The sequence below is a fragment of the Schistocerca cancellata genome, chromosome 4 (assembly GCF_023864275.1).
Source record: "Schistocerca cancellata isolate TAMUIC-IGC-003103 chromosome 4, iqSchCanc2.1, whole genome shotgun sequence".
Classification (NCBI taxonomy): domain Eukaryota; kingdom Metazoa; phylum Arthropoda; class Insecta; order Orthoptera; family Acrididae; genus Schistocerca; species Schistocerca cancellata.
The window spans coordinates 79465148-79489297 of NC_064629.1; the positions used below are offsets into that span (position 1 = coordinate 79465148).

At 43.5% G+C, this 24150-nt stretch overlaps 1 protein-coding gene across 2 annotated transcripts in view; it reads left to right on the forward strand.

Moving 5' to 3' along the window:
• The window catches only part of LOC126183640 (succinate-semialdehyde dehydrogenase, mitochondrial), a 213604-nt gene that overhangs the window by 113582 nt on the left and 75872 nt on the right, over positions 1-24150 (forward strand). For both annotated transcript variants that reach the window (XM_049925779.1, XM_049925780.1), the window contains exons 4-5: positions 8323-8406; positions 20340-20580. In XM_049925779.1, coding sequence (XP_049781736.1) covers positions 8323-8406; positions 20340-20580 — 325 coding nt within the window. The remainder of the gene's footprint in view (positions 1-8322; positions 8407-20339; positions 20581-24150) is intronic.

The following is a 24150-nucleotide window of genomic DNA, read 5'->3' on the forward strand; positions in this document are numbered from 1 at the left end:
CCCTACAGTCCCACGAAATATATTGACACAATATTGTTGCACAATAAATATTGTGCATGTGAGGGCCCCTTTATCGTCAGACAACATGCTGGTGAAAATAGTACTCTTAGTGAAAACAGTGGCCTGGCTTGCAAACAGTGTACGCATATTATACTTTTAAACTATCAAAAGTTCCATATATTTTCTGCTCTATAAAGTTAAGAACTTGCATTACATTAATTCTATTTGTGCTAAATATTCTGCATTAGATGTAGTACCTTGGTCTGAGAATCTCTTTTGTAAAGTGTGAGAGATAAATGGTTATGATTTGCGGATCGTCACAAAAGAACTGAAGAAATTTTGCCAGAAAATTTCCTTGATATGCACTGGTTTGCAACTGCCGCAGCCTCTGCACCTCAAGAGACCCAAAATCTCACCAATGGAGTTAGTATGAGGTACAACACCCAATACAAATAGTAGAATGAGTGAGTGAATGAATGAATGAATGAATGAATGAATGATTAAGGAAATAAATAGCACTTCCAGCTTGTGGAACCACGGGTTTCTTCTTCACGAGTGAAAAAGAAGAAAAAGTTTGGAAGTCAGTAAAGGGTAGATAGTTTTGGGAATGGAAAAAAAGAGGGAGAGGTCGCATGGACCCAAGGGGAAAAGACTCTAGATCAACCACATGCGAGACTACATATATTAACTGATGTCTGATGTGTTCATGGCACAGCATTCTATGTAAGGATGACCACAACTGAACTAGCAGCAGATGTGAATAAACACAGACCAACTGTCCACATTAGCAACATCCAGTATCCAGGCGCTGAGCATTCTGTTAGCGTTCGTGGAGATGTAGTGCTTGCTCCATTCACAGCCACCATCTATCATCATGGTGTGGGTCTGAATATGGTCTAGAACAGACAAAAACCGGTAACCTTACATAAAAAAGTTTATTGCGGTTCTGACTGTTTGTATTCATTTTTAAATAATAAGTAAACTGATTCTCCTCAACATGGCTGAAGAGAGAACACCACAAAGGCCATTTTTATCTTCCTCTCTGGCATCAGTCTCCATGCATCTGGCAGCTGGAAACTTGCACCCCAATACAGCATTTCATATAAGCACCTTCCTGGAATCAACTTTTGTCAGTCCATCATCCTTCCCTTTCCTTCTATATCCAGACACAATTTTGGGTTAAGTATTTATTAAACATTATTTATATTTTTAATTCTAATATAATTTGTTTTCACTTCCTATTTCCCTTTTCTGTACTGATATTTACTTTTTACTGTATCCTTACCTTCTATTCTCTGTGAACATACCTTGCCACGATGTGTACTGTTCTACTATTTTGACTTCATGATACCTCTGTGCCCCTTTTAATTGTCTTTCCTTATGTTCCTTGTGGCACCTCGTGGGTTCCTCGTATTGAGGATTCTGAGTGACGTCACTGCACGAGTTAGGGAATCAATAAGGTGGATTTCAGACAATGGCAGTGCACCTCTCCTTACAGCCTGGTTGAGAAATAGTCGTGGTGTATGCGCTTAAAGATATGGTTCAGGTTTTAACTGGACACTTTTTACTGTTACTGCATCGTCTGGACATAATTCTCGGTTTCAGATTTTCCATGGGATTGTGGAGATGAGGCACTTCTGCTTCCTCCCATGTAATGAGATGATCTACAATCTTTCACTCTCCATGTGGGAATTGTAACTGGCTTTTCCTGTAGCCAGAGAATCTGCTGCAGGACCAAATCAGATTCATTATTCTATGCTCGTTATCCGTGGCCTGGAGCTAAAGACGAGCTCCTATCGTCCCTTGGAGTTCGCTTTCGTCGCCTCCTTCAGCACCTTGATGTGTCACTCCCTGCAACCTTTAGAGTGGGTGAGAGCCAAACGCCACCTTGGCTCCAGGCTCAGGTTCGCGTTCACCTGGACCTCAGCTCGCTCCCAACGGAGGTTGCCCCAGCGTCGGTTTACCACTCACAGTGTGCCGAACTTCGTTCGATCTTCATTAATACGATTTTCATTTGTACATATGGCTCTAAGACCAATGACGGTGTCAGGTGTTCTTTTATTGTCGGGGCACACAGTTTCAAATACCGACTCCGTGGCCATTGTTCGGTCTTCACAGCTGAACTATTTGCCCTTTCAGGCTGTTCTTTACATCTGCCGCCACCGACTTTCTGCTTATGTCCGATTCGCTGAGTGCCATCCAGAGCCTCAGTTATCTGTATCTGGTTCACCCTTTCGTGCACCGGATCTGATGCTCTCTTCAGCAGCTGGCGCACGACGGTTCTCCGGTTACCTTTATGTGGGTTCCTGGCCATGTCTGTATCCCTGGGAACGAAGCTGCAGATGCCATGGCCAAGGCTGCGGTCCTCCACCCTCGGACAGCTTCTTGTTGTGTGCCTTCATCTGATTTTAGCAGGTCATTTGTCAGCGCATGTTATCGCTGTGGCATGCTGATTGGTCTACACTCTCTGAAAACAAGCTTCGGGCCTTGAAGCCTCTTCCCACGGCTCGGACGACCTTTTCACGCCCTTCTCGGCGGGAGGCGGTCGTTTTGGCCCAGTTATGAATTGGACACTGCCGGTTCAGCCACCGCCATCTGCTGACGGTTGCACCGGCGCCGTTCTGCCCATGTGGGCAAGTGCTGACGGTACGCCACATTTTAAGGTCCTGTCCAAATTTTAATACACTGCGCATTGATCTTGGCTTGCCATGTACTCTGGATGAAATTTTAGCTGATGACCCAGGAGCAGTTGCTCGCGTTCTTCGTTTTATCCACTTGACAAACCTGTCTAAGGACATTTGATTATGCTGTTTTCTTTTAATCCCTTGCCTGTTAATGTGCCTTTTATAGTGTTGTCCTTCTTAGTTGCTGTTTTAACATTGTGCCTCGCAGTGCATTCATAATTTAGTCTGGGTGCTAATGACCATTGTAGTTCTGCGTCCTAAAACCACACAAAAAAAGCTCCTATCATGTTTCAGTCAGAGCTGGTTTGATGGACCGTACCCTGTCACTTGGAAGGAAGTAATATTAATTCAGTTATGGAAAGTGGGCAGGGACCATGCTCCTCTACAGTCAGAAGCCCAATTAAAAGTTCTTTCTTTGCAGATCTCTTATTCTTCCTCCAATCTCACAGGCAACTTCAGATGACCATAAAGATGCTGGAAACTTGTGCCGGTAAAACTGGTTTTCAGTTCTCACTTCAGAGGACTACTTGTGTAAACTCTGTGCTCATCACAGTTTTCACCCACAGAGCTCACAATTGGGGCCACTGTTTTAATTTTTAAGGGTAATGTACACTTTTTGAGTCTACTACATGATTCAAAATTAATCTGGCTACCTCTCTTGAATAGCCTGTGAATAAAGAGCTCCAAATCATTGAATATTTTAAAATGCCTCAGTGGAAAGGTATGGAAAGCTGACAGGTGCTATCTCCTGCAGTTTTGTAGGGGATTTGTCAGGTTAGGGTGAGATTATGGCAGTGTGGTTTATAGATCAGCTCTTATTTTCGTCTTCAAGATGTCTGCCATGAGGGCATTACAGTATCGACTGGAGCCTTTCAGATCAACTCACCATCCCATTTCAGAGTCTATGCAGAAACTGGTGAACCACCACTCCGCATTTGACAACACCTCCTTGTGGCTCAACAGGGCCTGGAAATCTGAGCAGTTCCCCAGTGATTGGCATTTAGTGCAGCATTCCACCCCAAACTTGGAGCAGCTGTTCAGGAATCAACCCCCCCCCCCTTTTCCCCGTGATCGAGCCATTCAGGATATGTGCTACCAACCATCTTGTGGATCTGAATATGCCAGCCCTCCAAATACACAGCCAGGGATGGAACAAATTGTGACCTTGGAGTCTTCAGAGGTCCAAAGTGATCTTTAGCCTGACAAAGTACAAGAAAACTTGTACTGCAGATTATGTTTGGCAAAATCGATATTTTCTTCAGTTTTAAGTATGTACATACCACAGTTTTATTGTTGTTTGTAACAATGGATCCCAGCAAGGGAATACCCTTGATTGTTCAACTGTTTTCCAATTGTGCCTTCTGGAACAGTTTCCAAATTATGATGCAGAGTTGTATGGCCTTATGAAGGTTGTAGAGAGTTTTAGGGAGAGCATTAGGGAACAATTGACAGGAATGGGGGAAAGAAATACAGTAGAAGAAGAATGGGTAGCTCTGAGGGATGAAGTGGTGAAGGCAGCAGACGATCAATTAGGTAAAAAGACGCGGGCTAATAGAAATCCTTGGGTAACAGAAGAAATATTGAATTTAATTGATGAAAGGAGAAAATATAAAAATGCAGTAAATGAAGCAGGCAAAAAGGAGTACAAACGTCTCAAAAATGAAATCGACAGGAAGTGCAAAATGGCTAAGCAGGGATGGCTAGAGGACAAATGTAAGGATGTAGAGGCTTGTCTCACTAGGGGTAAGATAGATACTGCCTACAGGAAAATTAAAGAGACCTTTGGAGAGAAGAGAACCACTTGTATGAATATCAAGAGCTCAGATGGCAACCCAGTTCTAAGCAAAGAAGGGAAAGCAGAAAGGTGGAAGGAGTATATAGAGGGTTTATACAAGGGCGATGTACTTGAGGACAATATTATGGAAATGGAAGAGGATGTAGATGAAGATGAAATGGGAGATAAGATACTGCGTGAAGAGTTTGACAGAGCACTGAAAGACCTGAGTCAAAACAAGGCCCCGGGAGTAGACAACATTCCATTAGAACTACTGATGGCCTCAGGAGAGCCAGTCATGACAAAACTCTACCACCTGGTGAGCACGATGTATGAGACAGGCGAAATACCCTCAGACTTTAAGAAGAATATAATAATTCCAATCCCAAAGAAAGCAGGTGTTGACAGATGTGAAAGTTACCGAACTATCAGTTTAATAAGTCACAGCTGCAAAATACTAACGCGAATTCTTTACAGACGAATGGAAAAACTGGTAGAAGCCGACCTCGGGGAAGATCAGTTTGGATTCCGTAGAAATGTTGGAACACGTGAGGCAATACTGACCTTACGACTTATCTTGGAAGAAAGATTAAGAAAAGGCAAACCTACGTTTCTAGCATTTGTAGACTTAGAGAAAGCTTTTGACAATGTTGACTGGAATACTCTCTTTCAAATTCTGAAGGTGGCAGGGGTAAAATACAGGGAGCGAAAGGCTATTTACAATTTGTACAGAAACCAGATGGCAGTTATAAGAGTCGAGGGGCATGAAAGGGAAGCAGTGGTTGGGAAAGGAGTGAGACAGGGTTGTAGCCTCTCCCCGATGTTATTCAATCTGTATATTGAGCAAGCAGTAAAGGAAGCAAAAGAAAAATTCGGAGTAGGTATTAAAATTCATGGAGAAGAAGTAAAAACTTTGAGGTTCGCCGATGACATTGTAATCCTGTCAGAGACAGCAAAGGACTTGGAAGAGCAGTTGAACAGAATGGACAGTGTCTTGAAAGGAGGATATAAGATGAACATCAACAAAAGCAAAACGAGGATAATGGAATGTAGTCAAATTAAGTCGGGTGATGCTGAGGGAATTAGATTAGGAAATGAGACGCTTAAAGTAGTAAAGGAGTTTTGCTATTGAGGGAGTAAAATAACCGATGATGGTCGAAGTAGAGAGGATATAAAATGTAGACTGGCAATGGCAAGGAAAGCGTTTCTGAAGAAGAGAAATTTGTTAACATCGAATATAGATTTAGGTGTCAGGAAGTCGTTTCTGAAAGTATTTGTATGGAGTGTAGCCATGTATGGAAGTGAGACATGGACGATAACTAGTTTGGACAAGAAGAGAATAGAAGCTTTCGAAATGTGGTGCTACAGAAGAATGCTGAAGATAAGGTGGGTAGATCATGTAACTAATGAGGAGGTATTGAATAGGATTGGGGAGAAGAGAAGTTTGTGGCACAACTTGACTAGAAGAAGGGATCGGTTGGTAGGACATGTTCTGAGGCATCGAGGGATCACCAATTTAGCATTGGAGGGCAGCGTGCAGGGTAAAAATTGTAGAGGGAGACCAAGAGATCAATACACTAAGCAGATTCAGAAGGATGTAGGTTGCAGTAGGTACTGGGAGATGAAGAAGCTTGCACAGGATAGAGTAGCATGGAGAGCTGCATCAAACCAGTCTCGGGACTGAAGACCACAACAACAACAATGAAGGTCCTGGGTGAGTTCAATCATTGCATTACATGGTTTCTCATCTTTTGTGACTCACTCAGTGTGCTACAAGTTGTCAACCAAATGTACTCAGTAGACTAGTTAATTCAGCTCATCGGTGACAGCAGTCCAGCACTAAGTCAAGGTGGTGGTCTTTTGCTGGGTACCTGAACACCTAGGGATGCAGGCAAATTGAACAACTGACAGCAACCAAAGAAACATGTCAGGGTGGTGGTCTACGTTGATGTACCATCCCATTGCATGCCATCATCTCATTATCTGACAGAAGAATCGTGCACCAGTAGGAAACTGAATGATTGGAGGTGGCGAATAACAAATTGCAGTCATTCAAATCCACCACACATATATGGTGGAATTAATGCTAGCCACATCGAAGAAGGTGCTCCTGTGAAGTTTGTAGCATACTATTTTCTGTTCAGCTTGTCTTGTCAATGGCCATTATATACTAACATCAGGGCAGCCTTGGTTTTGCTGGACATGTCCACCATACTGACTAACACTGAAATCAGTGTCACACCAGTTTTGAAATTTTGTGAATTATTGGGCTTCATCCCTAAAGTGCTGGGGAGATATTATTAATAATAATGAGAATAATATCATCATCATCATCATCATCTGTGTGACATGCCTACCTGCTTCTTGACTCCTTTTTATATATGAAAACAAACTGTACTGTTTATTGTGTGTGTGTGTGTGTGTGTGTGTGTGTGTGTGTGTGTGTGTTTTATCGGTTATATTAAAAGTTGATCCTCTGTAAGGCCACACCTGTTCTCCCTTCCTCCTACTGTTCCCATTTCACGTTCTCATCTGTAAGTTGTGAATCACGTTATTCATGTTATTGTGACAGTTATGAAAAGTGGACACTTTCTGTTAAATGCTTTTACCCAGCATTACTTGTCACCTTTTAACAAAATTCATTAATAATGTACTTTCAAGCACGTGGAAAGGTACAGCAATATTAAATTTAATTCTGGTGATCCAGAAACATAGGGTGTGCCCAGTCATGTTAACTATAGTTTGTAAGCTGATCTGTGTGATCATGTTGGTAATATTGGTCTTCTCGTAAAGCTTTTTAAATATAACAAACACTATTAATATTCTACATCTTTATTCTTCATGTTTACACATTTGCATCCCTGTGTCACTAGATGGCTCTGAATTGTAGCATGTAATGTGATCGTGTGTAATGTGACTGTGTCAGCGTGTGAGAAACAGTTTGCCGTGAGTGAGTCTTAAATTTAAAGAGTTTCTCCTCACACAGAGCACCCTCTACATGACAGTACCAGACCACATCTGCGACATCTACAATAATCTGAGTCCTTGGGTTCTGTGTCATTGTTTATCCTACATAGAGTCCCAGCATGGCTCCATCTGATTTTCATCTGTTTCCAAAACTTGAGGAACGCCTTCCCAGGACTTCAGTGTGATAGTGATGAAACGGTGCAAGCAGAAGTGAGGTTGCAGATTCATCGACAAAGTCAAACATTCTACACTGACAAATTCAAGAAATTGTTGGAAGAAATGTGCTTTTGATCAGGGTGACTAAGTTGAGAAATAAATATTTAGACGTGAGGAATAAAGAGGAAGGATTTTAATAAAATTTGTTTTATTTCAAAATCTTTAAGTTTTCACATAAATTTGGGGATATTACTTTTCAGCATGCTCTCAGATACGCTGAACAATCATTGCAGTTGATTCAGATGAAGTTAAAGACTATAGTATAGCAACAAATTTTCAGTCTTTTGATTTGGCAAAGAGCTATTGCAACAGCAAAAAGTTGATTCAATGTCCTAAAAACTTGATAGTTTTTGTACTGAATGGATACATGCAATTTAATTTCTTTCGTATAATCTGTGGTTGTGTGCATCCAGTATGGACTATGATCAAAAACATATTTTATTGTTTGTGTTAAATATAATTTCTTCACATTTTTATTAATTCATAGTTACACTCTTTGTCATTATGTCACATGTGAACTCATTAGCTGTTGTCACCATTATATTCATTGTGTTGTCAGAAACGGAAACATATTTCAGGACCCTTTAAAATGGGATTTAAATTTTTATATTTATTAGAAAACAATTTATTTAAAAAAAAAAAAAACACTCATTATGTTTTGCTTTCAAATTACCTCCACAGGGTGAAATCATAGAAAGTCCAGTTGGCACCAAGGAAATAATGGTGGTAAAACAACCAATAGGAGTTGTTGGATTAATAACACCTGTAAGTATCATATTTTTAAGCATTACATAAAATTTACTGATGTTTCTAAAATAAAAATAGTTTACTAGGAAAGAAATTGTCAGCTAGTAAAACTGTATAAACTAGAGGAAACCAGAAGAGCTTTGACATATAAATAAAATTAGGCATATCAGAATTGGGCTAAAAAATGGAGACATAATGGAATAGTAAACATAGCACTAATGTGATACTCACAAAATTCTAATCAGTTAGAATCAAACAATGGAAAATCGAGGATGGAACGATGACAATGTTATGAAAATAATAGAGTGCAACTCATCATATGGTGGAAACATACCGTTCCCAGCACTCCTGCTTGCATTGGCGGATAAAGCGGCGGGCCCGCGCACGCAGCTGTTTGAAGGCGATGAGGTGTTGCAGACAGGCACAACAAAAAGACTGATAACATATGAGCTTTCAGTCAAAAGGCTTTCTTCTAAAGTAGGCAAAATGCAACGCAAGCATGCACACACATTTGTGCAAGCACAGCTCAAGCTGTTGCGATGATTTTTTTTTTTTTTTTTTTGTGTGTGTGTGTGTGTGTGTGTGTTTTTACTTTAGAAAAAGGCCTTTCGGCCGAAAGCTTGGCAGTCGTTTCTTTCTGCCTGTATGGCGGGTAACAGTCTATCCTTTTCATAACATTCTTAATGCTAATTAGTTATTTATCCAGAGTATATACAAAAGTATTGCTCTTATGCTCTAGCTTTTTATCTGTTAATGTGGAAAAGGACTGGAGATGACTAATAGAGAACTGAAACAGGGAGCCTAGAATGTATTGGGTAAGATACGGGCTTGTCACAAACAAAAATCGTGAGTGTTACATAAGTGTTGATATTTTGTTACATTGTTATTTTATTGTGACACTACAATACAGTACTTTCTTAATGCCAGTATGAATTTATCAGCTCCACGTGTAAGAGCATCTGAGAAGTCTATTTCAATAGCAAAAGTGTTTCTTTATGCAGAGTAGAATAAATGTAGTTAATAGGCGGCTATAAAAATGTATTTCATATGTACACAGCTCAGTTACTGTAGACTTACAGCACAGACTAGATTAGTGTGTCACTGTCATTGTTTTCCAGTATCTCACATTATCACCATTATTATTTAATAACTCGGAAGATTCAAGCTTTAGAAACATTTTTTTTCTGCCAGTAAAAGTATTGTATTCTAAGTCTTTTCTATCCAGAATAACATATTCTGTATTCCGAACTAAACTCTAAAAATTGTTTCTTTATTCCTACGGTCTTTGTGGCTTTAGTATGACAGATATCTCTGATGCTTTTGCAGTATAGTCATCATGCACTGTAGTTTGATGCAAGCTATGAGGGTGTATCAAATATAAACTTGATTTTTGTTTTTTCCTCGTGTCTTTGTAACAGTGGTGTGATCTCTGGTCATTGTTGCTTCCCCCCTGCGGGTCTGGGGGTAAGAATAGGCCCGCGGTATTCCTGCCTGTCGTAAGAGGCGACTAAAAGGAGTCTCAAACGGTTCGGTCTTTATGTGATTGTCCCCTGTTGGGTTTGACCTCCATCTTTCCAAATTCTTCCGCAGAGCGAGCCAATTGGGGAAGGGCGCCTTACATGGTGCATTTTGTCCATCGCGCATTAAGACTTCTAGCCAGCTTTCTCTTCGTCGCATTGCCGTCCCGTTCGTTCTCCATCTCTTGGGCGAAGATGTGTTCCTTGGTGCAATTTTCACTATGCACTGTGTAGTGTCGCTTTTTGCAGAGACGATGACCATGGACTTTATGGCACCTAATATCCAGCATGGTAGCCAGTCCGTTGTGGTGGGGGCGCCATGTACCCTGTTGGTTGTAGCCCCCTGATAAAACAGGGATCACTCTACTGATGCCTGCACCGTTAACTCCCCATGTGTGCCAAGGAGTAGATGCACACCTCCCTGGGGCATCATGACTCCCGGCAATGGCCATCCTGCCAGGTGGCCTTTGCTATGGCTGGGTGGTGCCTGTGGGGAGGGCCCTTGGTCGGAGTAGGTGGCATCAGGGTGGATGACACGCAATGAAGCGTGGCACATCGTATCTTGCTGGTGGCCAGCCACCAGCAGTCTCTAAGCGTTCAAAAGCTCACTTTAAGGCTAATGTTTATGACCCCAAATCGTTCCCCTCCCTGGCCACACCATGGGAGGAACGACAGGCTATGAATGACAGCGAAAGGTATTCGCCCTGGTATCTCGTCTGTACCAGAGCTGATGGGGACTCATTTGTGTCTGTGAAGCCTCAGTTCTTTCTAGAACATTTAGAGGACAAGTTCAGGGAGGTGGAGGGCTTGTCCAAAATGCGGTCAGGGTCAGTCGTAATCAAAACAGCATCCTCTGCCCAGTCACGAGCCTTGCTCGCTTATATGAAGCTGGGGGATGTTTCTGTTACTATCACCCCACATAAAAGCTTAAATATGGTCCAGGGCATTATTTTGCACAGAGATCTTCTTTTTCTGTCCGATGACGAGCTTCGCGCCAACGTAGAGCAATGAGGTGCCCATTTCGTCCGGCGCATCCACCGGGGTCCGAGGGATCATCAAGTTGCCACCGGTGCCTTCATCTTGGCCTTTGAGGTTGACACATTACCTGAGAAGATCAAGGTGATGGGTCTACCATTGTGATGTCAAAACATATATCCCTTCCACGATGCGGTGCTTAAAGTGTTGGAAGTTCCACCGTACGTCTTCCCGCTGTGCTTCCAGCCTCATATGTCACGATTGTGGTCAACCATCCCATCCTGTTACTCCATGTGCCCCACCTCCCAACTGTGTCAACTGTGGAGAGCACCATTCCCCTTGCACGCCAGACTGTAAGATCCTACAGAAGTAACGGAAAATAATGGAATACAAGACCCTGGATAGATTGACCTACACTGAGGCTAAGCGGAAATTTGAACGGCTTCATCCCGTGCGCATGATGTCATCTTATGCCTCCACTGTCACTCCTGCTGCAGCTCCATCAGCTGCACCACATACAGTCAGCTCTCAGAGTCAAAGGACCTCACCTGCCCCCTTGACGATGGGGGCCACTTCTCTCGCTGTTGCTCCCACACCACCTACCTCAGGAGCAGCACCCCCTCAACCACCGGGGACACCAGTCCCCACTTCTAAGCCGGAGAAGCGCAAGTCTTCTTCGGCTTCTCTCGCTAGGAAGGGATCCCTTGGTTCACTCCCTTCCCAGAGACCGACCAGTGGCTGAAGAAGCCACAGGTCGCTGGTCATTGAGCTTCGCGATCGTCTTCGGTCCCGGAGACTGACTCCAATAAGCCCTCCCAGCAACGGCAACCAAAGGAACAGCGAGAGAAAATGACATTCAAGACCCGTAAGACCAAGGCACCTGCGGTGGCACCTACTCCGCCGCTACCTACAAGCTCTGGGTCTGAGGATGAGGTGGAGATTCTTGCATCCGCTGAGGACCTCGATCTCGCTGGTCCCTCAGACACAATGGATAGCACTTGCACAGGTGCTCCATCGAAGGCAGCAGGTGACCCAGCGGCATAATCTGCCTCCCCAGTCCCTTCACGCCTTTCTCAGCCATGGACAATGTCATCCTCCAGTGGAACTGCAGCGGTTTCTTCCACCATCTAGCTGAGCTCCGACAACTTATCAGCCTTCACCCTTTCTTCTGCATTGCTCTTCAGAAAACTTGGTTTCCAGCGATGCGAACCCCCGTCCACCATGGCTATCGGGGTTATTATAAGAACCCATCTGCAGGTGGTCGCTCATGTCGGCACCAATGATGTGTGTCGCTATGGATCGGAGGAAATCCTCTCTGGCTTCCGGCGGCTATCTGATTTGGTGAAGACTGCCAGTCTCGCTAGCGGGATGAAAGCAGAGCTCACCATCTGCAGCATCGTTGACAGGACTGACTGCGGACCTTTGGTACAGAGCCGAGTGGAGGGTCTGAATCAGAGGTTGAGACGGTTCTGCGACCATGTGGGCTGCAGATTCCTCGACTTGCGCCATAGGGTGGTGGGGTTTCGGGTTCCGCTGGATAGGTCAGGAGTCCACTACACGCAACAAGCGGCTACACGGGTAGCAGGGGTTGTGTGGCGTGGGCTGGGCGGTTTTTTAGGTTAGATGGCCTCGGGCAAGTGCAGAAAGGGCAACAGCCTCAACGGGTGCGGGGCAAAGTCAGGACATGCGGGGACCAAGCAGCAATCGGTATTGTAATTGTAAACTGTCGAAGCTGCGTTGGTAAAGTACCGGAACTTCAAGCGCTGATAGAAAGCACCGAAGCTGAAATCGTTATAGGTACAGAAAGCTGGCTGAAGCCAGAGATAAATTCTGCCGAAATTTTTACAAAGGCACAGACGGTGTTTAGAAAGGATAGATTGCATGCAACCGGTGGTGGAGTGTTCGTCGCTGTTAGTAGTAGTTTATCCTGTAGTGAAGTAGAAGTGGATAGTTCCTGTGAATTATTATGGGTGGAGGTTACACTCAACAACCGAGCTAGGTTAATAATTGGCTCCTTTTACCGCCCCCCCGACTCAGCAGCATTAGTGGCAGAACAACTGAGAGAAAATTTGGAATACATTTCACATAAATTTTCTCAGCATGTTATAGTCTTAGGTGGAGATTTCAATTTACCAGATATAGACTGGGACACTCAGATGTTTAGGACGGGTGGTAGGGACAGAGCATCGAGTGACATTATACTGAGTGCACTATCCGAAAATTACCTCGAGCAATTAAACAGAGAACCGACTCGTGGAGATAACATCTTGGACCTACTGATAACAAACAGACCCGAACTTTTCGACTCTGTAAGTGCAGAACAGGGAATCAGTGATCATAAGGCCGTTGCAGCATCCCTGAATATGGAAGTTAATAGGAATATAAAAAAAGGGAGGAAGGTTTATCTGTTTAGCAAGAGTAATAGAAGGCAGATTTCAAACTACCTAACAGATCAAAACGAAAATTTCTGTTCCGACACTGACAATGTTGAGTGTTTATGGAAAAAGTTCAAGGCAATCGTAAAATGCGTTTTAGACAGGTACGTGCCGAGCAAAACTGTGAGGGACGGGAAAAACCCACCGTGGTACAACAACAAAGTTAGGAAACTACTGCGAAAGCAAAGAGAGCTTCACTCCAAGTTTAAACGCAGCCAAAACCTCTCAGACAAACAGAAGCTAAACGATGTCAAAGTTAGCGTAAGGAGGGCTATGCGTGAAGCGTTCAGTGAATTCGAAAGTAAAATACTAGGTACCGACTTGACAGAAAATCCTAGGAAGTTCTGGTCTTACGTTAAATCAGTAAGTGGCTCGAAACATCATGTCCAGACACTCCGGGATGATGATGGCATTGAAACAGAGGATGACAAGCGTAAAACTGAAATACTAAACACCTTTTTCCAAAGCTGTTTCACAGAGGAAGACCGCACTGCAGTTCCTTCTCTAAATCCTCGCACCAACGAAAAAATGGCTGACATTGAAATAAGTGTCCAAGGAATAGAAAAGCAACTGGAATCACTCAACAGAGGAAAGTCCACTGGACCTGACGGGATACCAATTCGATTCTACACAGAGTACGCGAAAGAACTTGCCCCCCTTCTAACAGCCGTGTACCGCAAGTCTCTAGAGGAACAGAAGGTTCCAAATGATTGGAAAAGAGCACAGGTAGTCCCAGTCTTCAAGAAGGGTCGTCGAGCAGATGCGCAAAACTATAGACCTATCTCTCTGACGTCGATCTGTTGTAGAATTTTAGAACATGTCTTTTGCTCGAGTATCATGACATTTTTGGAAACTCAGAATCTACTATGTAGGAATCAACATGGATTCCGGAAACAGCGATCGTGTGAAACCCAACTCGCTTTATTTGTTCATGAGACCCAGAAAATATTAGATACAGGCTCCCAGGTAGATGCCATTTTCCTTGACTTCCGGAAGGCGTTCGATACAGTTCCGCACTGTCGCCTGATAAACAAAGTAAGAGCCTACGGAATATCAGACCAGCTGTGTGGCTGGATTGAAGAGTTTTTAGCAAACAGAACACAGCATGTTGTTCTCAATGGAGAGACATCTACAGACGTTAAAGTAACCTCTGGCGTGCCACAGGGGAGTGTTATGGGACCATTGCTTTTCACAATATATATAAATGACCTAGTAGATAGTGTCGGAAGTTCCATGCGGCTTTTCGCGGATGATGCTGTAGTATACAGAGAAGTTGCAGCATTAGAAAATTGTAGCGAAATGCAGGAAGATCTGCAGCGGATAGGCACTTGGTGCAGGGAGTGGCAACTGACCCTTAACATAGACAAATGTAATGTATTGCGAATACATAGAAAGAGGGATCCTTTATTGTATGATTATATGATAGCGGAACAAACACTGGTAGCAGTTACTTCTGTAAAATATCTGGGAGTATGCGTGCGGAACGATTTGAAGTGGAATGATCATATAAAATTAATTGTTGGTAAGGCGGGTACCAGGTTGAGATTCATTGGGAGAGTCCTTAGAAAATGTAGTCCATCAACAAAGGAGGTGGCTTACAAAACACTCGTTCGACCTATACTTGAGTATTGCTCATCAGTGTGGGATCCGTACCAGATTGGGTTGACGGAGGAGATAGAGAAGATCCAAAGAAGAGCGGCGCGTTTCGTCACAGGGTTATTTGGTAACCGTGATAGCGTTACGGAGATGTTTAACAAACTCAAGTGGCAGACCCTGCAAGAGAGGCGCTCTGCATCGCGGTGTAGCTTGCTCGCCATGTTTCGAGAGGGTGCGTTTCTGGATGAGGTATCGAATATATTGCTTCCCCCTACTTATACCTCCCGAGGAGATCACGAATGTAAAATTAGAGAGATTAGAGCGCGCACAGAGGCTTTCAGACAGTCGTTCTTCCCGCGAACCATACGCGACTGGAACAGGAAAGGGAGATAATGACAGTGGCACGTAAAGTGCCCTCCGCCACACACCGTTGGGTGGCTTGCGGAGTATAAATGTAGATGTAGATGTAGATGAACCAGGCAGCTTATGAAAGGGTATCTGGTGGCGTCTGCATCTATGTCCTTCACTCTCTTCACAGCGAGTCTGTCCCTCTACAAACACCTTTAGAGGCTGTCGCTGTTCGGGTGTGGATGCCACGGGCTGTTACCGTCTGCAGTCTTTGTCTTCCACTGGATGGTGATGTCCCGCAGCATGTCCTGGCTGCGCTGATAGCCCAATTGCCGCCACCTTTCTTGTTACTGGGCTACTTCAACGCCCATAACCCTCTGTGGTGTGGGTCAGTGGCAACAGGTCAAGGCGCCACCATTGAGAATGTCTTGACACAGCTCAACCTTTCCATTTTAAATTATGGTGCCTTCACACATTTCAGTGTGGCACACAGCACGTACTCCGTCATCGACCTTTCGATCTGCAGCCCTAGCCTCTTACCGTCTGTGTGGTAGTGACCACTTTCCGATCTTTCTGTCACTGCCACAGCGTCAATCTTCTGGGTGCCCTTGCAGATGGGCTATGAATTAGGCTGACTGGGGCTTGTTCTCCTCCATGGCCGCTATTGCACCTCTTGCTAATGAAGCTGTTGATGCGGTGGTTCACTTGGTCACCACCGGCATCATTACTGCTGCAGAATCTGCCATTCCCCGTTCTTCTGGGTCCCCTCGGCGGAGGACTGTGCCTTGGTGGTCGCCTGAGATCGCTGAGGCGATTAAAGATCGCCGGCGGGAGCTCCAGCGTCATAAACAACATCCCTCCATAGAACACATCATCACCTTCAAATGGCTGCGTGCGCGAGCCCGCCGCTTTATCCGCCAAAGCAAGCAGGAGTGCTGGGAATGGTACGTTTCCACCATTGGCCTCCATGTCTCTCCATCGCAGGTCTGGGCAAAGATTAGACGCCTCTATGGCTGTCGGACCTCTGTCAGTGTCCCTGCGCTCTCACTGAATGGGCAATTTGTACTGACTCCGACATAATTGCAGACCGCTTAGCAGATCATTTTGCTCTCAGTTCCGCATCTGTGAATTACCCACTGGCCTTCCGCTCCATTAAAGAGTGGATGGAATGTCGGAGCCTTTCATTCCGCACTCACCATCCTGAATCCTACAATGTTCCATTCAGTGAGTGGGAATTTCACAGTGCCCTAGCTGCTTGCCCTGGTACAGCTCCTGGGCCAGATCGCATCCACTGTCAGAAGCTGAAACACCTTTCAGTGGACAGCCAGCGACGCCTCCTCGACCTTTACAACCGTCTGTGGGTTCAAGTGTAAGTTTCAGTCGCAATGGCGGGAAAGCATTGTTATCCCCATTTTGAAACATGGCAAGAACCCTTTGGAAGTGGACAGCTACCGCCCCATTAGACTCACCAACATTCTTTGTAAGTTGCTCGAACGGATGGTGAGCCGGCGATTGAGTTGGGTGCTCGAGTCTCGGGGCCTCCTGGCTCTGTCTCAGGGTGGGTTCTGTAAAGGCCGCTCTGCCGCCGACAATCTGGTGAGCCTGGAGTCAGCCATCCGTACGGCCTTTGCCCGCCGTCAGCACCTCACCACTGTCTTTTTGACATGCGGAAGGCGTACGATACGACATGGCGCCATCACATCCTCTCTACACTTCATGGTTGGGGTCTTCGGGGTCCACTGCCGATTTTCCTACGTAATTTTCTGTTGTATCGTACCTTCCGTGTGCAAGTCGTGGCCTCCCATAGTTCCTCCCGAGTCCAGGAGAACGGGGTACCACAGGCATCTGTCCTCAGTGTCTGCCTGTTTTTAATTGCAATAAACGGGCTCGCTGCAGCGGTGGGAACGTCTGTCTCAGCTTCCTTATATGCTGACGACTTCTGCCTCTACTGTAGCTCCATTGGCATTGCAGCTGCTGAACGTCAGCTGCAGGGCGCGATCCACAAGGCGCAGTCTTGGGCTGTAGCGCATGGCTTCCAGTTTTCGGCTGCCGAGACCTGCGTTATGCATTTCTGCCGGCGACGAACATCTCACCCTGAGCCGCAGCTTTATCTTGCTGGCGAACTTCTTGCTCTGGTGGAGACCCATCGTATTTTGAGTGTGGTTTTTGATGCCTCGTTGACTTGGCTCCCACATATTCGGCAGCTTAAACAGATGTGTTGGCGGCATCTTAAAGCTCTGCGATGCTTGAGCCACACCAGTTGGGGCACTGATCGCTCTACCCTCTTACAACTCTACCAGACGTTAATCCATTCCCGTCTGGATTATGGGAGCCTGGCTTACGGTTCAGCATCCACATCTGCGTTGCGTGTGCTAGACCCAATCCTTCACAGCGCGATCCGACTTGCGACTGGTGCTTTCCGGACCAGCCCTGTGGACAGTGTACTTGTGGAGGCAGGTGTCCCTCCACTGCGGTTACGGCGCCAACGTTTACTGGCCGCTTATGCTACGCATGTTTGTAGCTTGCCTGGGCATCCTAATTATCGTCTCCTGTTCCCGCAGTCAGTCGTCCGTCTCCCAGAACGTCGGCCCCGGTCGGGTTGTAAGATTGCGGTCCGCATCCGAGAGCTTCTCTCCGGGCTTGGGGTTTTCCCTCTTCCACCTCCTTTCCGGGCCCCTCTACGTACACCCCTGTGGTGTGTGCCCTGCCCTTGCCTTCGGCTTGAATTGGCACAGGGCCCGAAGGACTCAGTCCCTCCAGAGGCCTTCCGCCACCGCTTTTATTCCATCCTTGCCACGTATCCGGGCTCTGGCGTTGTTTACACTGACAGTTCGATGGTTATGCTCTAACTCTAGGTGACCATTACGAACAACTTTCATTGCCGGCTGGCTGCAGCGTTTACACTGCTGAGCTGGTCGCCATCTTTCGTGCCCTAGAGCATATCCACTCCTGCTCAGGTGAGTCCTTCGTTATCTATAGCGACTCCCTGAGCAGTTTACACGCTATCGACCAGTGCTTCACTCGCTCTCATCTGGTAATGGCTGTCCAGGAGTCCCTTCATACTCTTGTCCGTTGCGGCCACTCTGTTGTCTTTATGTGGACCCCTGGTCATGTTAGCATCCCGGGCAATGAACATGTTGACCGCCTGGCCAAACAGGCCACCAGTGCACCACCTCTGGACGTTGGCCTCCCAGAGACTGATTTGCGAGCAGTCTTACGCCACAAAGTTTTCGCGCTGTGGGACGCTGAAAGGCGCGATCTGACCACACCAAACAAACTCCGTCATATCAAGGAGACAACGGATGTGTGGCGGTCATCCCTGCGAGCCACTCGCAGGGACTCAGTAGTCCTTTTCCGGCTCCGCATTGGCCACACCCGCTTGACACACAGCCATTTACTGCGGCGTATGGACCCGCCTCTCTGTTGATGTGGGTCGGCTTTGACGGTGGTCCACATTTTGTTGGCCTCTCCACTTTTAAGTGTGCTTAGGCAGACGTTTGCGCTGCCTGATACGCTCCCTGCCCTTTTAACTGATGACTCTGCTATGGCAGGCTTTGTTTTGCGTTTTTTTCGGGCAGGGCTGTTTGTTATGTTTTTTTGTCTTGTGTCTGACCTTTGGCCTACAATTTTAGACTGAGTTTTAGTGTGTTTCTCGGTGGTTGTCTTTCCTTTTTTTATCTCTATGGTCGGCCAACCACTGTCACACTCTGTGTGATTTTAATTTGTTTTGTCTGATCTCTGTCTTGAGTCTTTCTTGTCCTGTATCGTCTGCCGTCTTTTCTGTTGTTCATTTTTTATTCTCTGTGGGTGTTTTTAGTTTTTGGAAAAAGGGGCTGATGACCATAGCAGTCTGGTCCCATTAAACCCCACAACCAACCAACCACCCAACCATTGTTGCTTTTGTTTCCAGTGATTGTTCTCCACAGCCAGAATGTTGTCACATTGTTTTTGTAGTCAGAATCGGAATGTCAGAGGAGGAGATACTGTTATCTGCTGCACAATGCGTTATAATAAAGTTTCTGATAACTGAGGGTGTAAAACCATCCAAAATTTCGAAAAGGCATGTGTGAAGGTTCAGGGATAACAACCTGAGAAAGACTCCCAAGTGTACGCATGGCTCAGTCAGTTTTTACAAGGATGAGAAACGGTTGAGAATGCAGCTCCCTGTCATTGCCCAAGAACCAGTGTGATCTTTTTTGCTTGTAAAGGAGTTCTCATAGATTTCCCCACGAATGTCGTACCATGAATGCAGCATACTATTGCCAACTTTTGAACTAAACAAAACGTGCATAACATCAGAGGAGGAGTCCGTGTCCAATCTGTGATGTGCTCATGCTTCATGATAATGTTCGACCCTACACAGCTGCCCAAACTCAATAAAATATTCAGGGACTGTTCTGGACCATATTAGAACCTCATCCCTACAGTTCGGACTTAATGCCTTTGATTTTCATTTCTTTGGATCAGTGAAGGAAGCAGCTGGACAACACAGATGTGACGATGATGGTACTGTCAAAGTGTTCGTGTGCAACTGGCTGCTGTCATAGCCACATTCATTTTATGAAAACAGGGTCAAGAAACTGCCCATCTGCTGGGAAAAATGTGTTTCCCATTCAGGAGACTATATAGCAAAAATAAGTTCATGTGTGTGAATTTTTCTGAAGCTTAATTTACCTTGGAAAAAAAAAACTGTTTTATATGTGATTGACCCTCGTAATATCAAGTTATGACAAAAGACTAGTCATTAGTCTTGTTTGAATACATAAATACTGGTGTTCGGTAATTCAGATCTACCGGAAAACTTCTGTTAATGAAGAGTTAAATTAATGATTTTAGGAAGATTTTATATAGCTACTTGGTGTTATTTATTGTAGCAGGGCCTTGTATCTAATAGTCAGAGGATTGTAATTCCAGTATATTTCTAAGAATTGTGCATTAGACTTGCAACAGTATCTACCAATACATATTGTGATTTGGAATTCCAATTTATTTATTTATTTAGTATTTTCTATTTTGCACTCTAGGATAATATTCCATGAGTATATTTTATAGTAAAATCATGTTATATTAATTTTTGCAGTGGAATTTTCCAATTGCAATGATAACCAGAAAAGCTGGAGCTGCACTTGCTGCTGGCTGCACCTGTGTAGTTAAACCTGCAGAAGATACACCACTGACAGCCCTTGCATTAGCTAAGCTGACGGAGGATGCAGGCTTCCCAAAAGGGCTTTTCAATGTTGTTACATGCAGTCGTGACAATGCACCAGCTGTTGGAAAATTAATATGTGAAAGTCCAAAAGTAGCTGGAATATCATTCACAGGTACAAAAGTCTAATATTGTCAATGCTATATTTAATTACTAAATCATTTTACCCGACTTTCAAGGAATTGTGCTATGTTTATTTGCAAACTTTAATTTCAGTATTTTATAGATTTATAGTGAGTAACATATACACTTTTTATCCTGCGATACAATTATCTGTCTGTGTATAGCTTCAGAACACCTGGTACTGTGTGTAATCATGTTTATTGTAAGAAAATATCCATATACTTCGAAGGAGAACCTACAAACATTGTGTAACAATAATGCTACTTCGTGATTTCTGTATGCAGTCATTAATTCTGTTGTAAAATTAAGTCTTTAAATTGTACATTTATTGCTTGTAGAAGTAAACTGTTATAGTGCTACAGTGTCATCCTAATTATCTGGATAAGATAACACCAGTGTCCTGGTCACTTTCTTTGCCACTATTGCAATCTGTGTTTTGACTTCAACTGCCTTTCCATTAAAACATCACAGTGCCAATGATTCTTGTCAATATTTTGACATGGACTCTTACATTTGCAAAATTGTCTACAGGTATGTCTATTATACAACTTTGTATAAGTTACAATTATCATATTTAGTGCAAATGAGAGTGTTGTCTTTATTCCCTTAAACTGTGTGGTACAAGGGATTGTCAAGTACAATGATAGATCTTTCGTGGAGGTTTGGAAAGACTAATTCCAACAACCACCTACCATAGGTAGAACAGTTTGTATCATTAGTGTTCTGTAAAGAAATAGCGAGACACTTCTGTTCTCCTCCTTTCTAGAACTCAAGAAAGCAGTAACTTTTTTCTGCTTTGAGATTGTATCACTTGTGGCAATTTCTTTGAAGATGTTACCATTCTACTTAATAAAAGCATATAGTAAAGATTCTGCAATGCATGTGAATATCAAATGCTCTGCTCATATTAGTGTCAATCTGTATGCGAAAATAGTATATCCGGTCCATGTCTTCAGCTTGCAGCAGGGCACATTTCCCCCACTGCTTAATCCTTGACAGGTAATGTGGTTAGATCTAGTATTTGCCCCCTGGTAAAGTTGTATCGGACAGGCACTACTGTGTACAATTTTCTTGTGTTATATGTGGTGTGTAACTTGGTAATTTAGGTGGTTAAGTGCAAGATGAGGTGCCTGAAAATACAATACAATTCCCAGTTGCTCTTAGGATTAAATTTTCCTGACACTTAAAATGAGTTCTGGCAATACGTTGTTTACAGAGAGGAAGACAAGGACATATTATCGACAGTGTGTAGAAATAGTATACTCCGATGTTTAAACATTTGTTTGATGAATGGTTTACCTCCCGACTAATCGGGAAATTTGATACACACATGCAACGAGTGCAATACTCACATCTGAGCAGAATGGTTTGATTTGAATCATTGCATGGTGGCAAAATAATAATTAAAAAATAAAGTAAAATGCTTAATACCTTTCATAGGTTTTCCCTTAAGTGTGAACTCAAATGTCATTTGAGAGGGGATTTCATTAATAAAAAAAATCTATTTTCTTTAAATTTTCAGAAGGTGGATCATTCAATGCATTTACAAATTGTTTGGTCACTTTGAATTAAAAATGGTGCTATTCAAGTACATACTCAAGTATTACAAATAATGCAAATTTCATTGAGGACGGTATGTGAGATTTCTTTGTAAGAACAGTAATTTGTGTACTTGCAGTACTTCTTAGCAGTCATAATAAAAATCTTCCTAACTTCTCTCCCAGTTTAGCATAACCAACTGATCTCAACAAATAAACCAATTATGAAAAAGAAGATAGGTCTGAGTAGCACAGTGCCTTATGATGCAGAATTTTAGTGGTTGTAGTATAATGTTCTTTGAAATACTATCTTATACCAAAATCCCCTTTGATCAGTTAAAAAAAATTGAGTGAAAAAATACAAGATGAGACCTGTGTCATCTGATTTCTAGTATTAAAGACATGTAAACATTGTGGTGATGCCAAGTCAGGTGGAACAGCAATAAGAAATAACTTGATACTGGTAAAACCATCATCGTGTGTAAGAGTGGTGCAGCTGCTTTATCAACAGGCTTTGCAAAAACTATTAGTGTGCGTGGTTGGAATCAGCTGCCCACCACCTCTTTCCCACTCCCTCAACCAGCATGATGAACTTTTATTGATACTCAATACTAGAACAGGGGAAAATGTAATATACGAGACTCTTAATTTAATTTGCATTAAAAATTTATTTTGTGGTTGAAGCAAGACGTTTCTTCCATTTATTTATATGCCATGTACACTTTCCAATGAATGCTTTACCTCAGCATTATGACACATTTTGCTTAATGTTTTGAATACAAAGTAATTGCTTGTCTATACAGTAATGTGAAGTATTTTTACGTTTTCCAACGTTTATTCGCGTGTGTCACTTTTTTCCTAAGCAATGAAATCACCCTTTGAGCAGATTTTCATAAATATTTCCTGCAGATAGTATTTTTAGATTCCTTACTTATATCATTGGTCTGGTTACCTGTGTACATACCAATTTGACACTTATTTTGCCTTTTTATTTGTCTGGTCCCTACAGCTGCTGCTTTGTTTAATTGACTTTCTTGCTGTTGTGCTGCTCTCTGTTGTCCACTTTTGCATTCATTTACAAATTAAAGAATGAATGCTTTTGATCCATGCAGTCATTGCTGCCACTTCTAGGATAGTGTAAAAGACATGCACCAGCTATGTCCTGTAAGCAACTCTAGTTGAGTATTTACAAATAAGTGGATCTATGACGTCCACACCACACTTTGTGGTGTTACACAAGATAAGTTCCCCCCCCCCCCCCCCCCTCTACTGCTTCACTTGCTGCTACTTCAGGATGTATGTGGTGAGAATAATTACATTCTTATTCTTCATCCCTTGGTACACTATAAGGGCCCATTCTGGCATATTTATGCTTTCCAAGATGGAATGGATGTCAGAAATAAAGACGTTATCAGTAAAACTTGTTCATTAGTACCAGTAATAATTTTTTCTTCTGTTAGAATTTTTTCACGAGCTCAAGGGATATGAACAAATTGTCTGGTTCCTTCCTTCATTTAGAAATGTCTCCATGAGGCAGAGAATGACATAATCTCCCAGTGGTGTTGTCTGGTGGGCCTTCCTGCTCACTGAGGTGTGGGAAGGCATTGTAAATATACTTTGATATCATGTCTGTAACTATCCAAAAGTTGAGTCCATATTGTTGGGTTTGTTTGCCATAATTTAGGTAAACCTGCACCTTGCATTGCTTCAAACTAACTGCCCATCAGTTGTAATATTTTTGCCGGGGTGGTAACAGCAAAGGCAAGTTCTCCATTAATTTGTTCTGTATTTCAGAAATAAGACCAAACTTTTCAGCAGAGATGCATTAAGCTCAGAATGCCTTCTCATTGAAGTGGAAGAATCGTATAAATTTATGGCATGTACCTGTTCACATTATCTTTAATAACCTTTAGCAAAAATAGCACCTCTGGCATGCATGACAACAATCATTGTCTCCAGTTCCTCCTGCGACACTGTCCCAATGGTGTCTTATTTCATACTGAGTATTTGATTCTGCAGGTTTT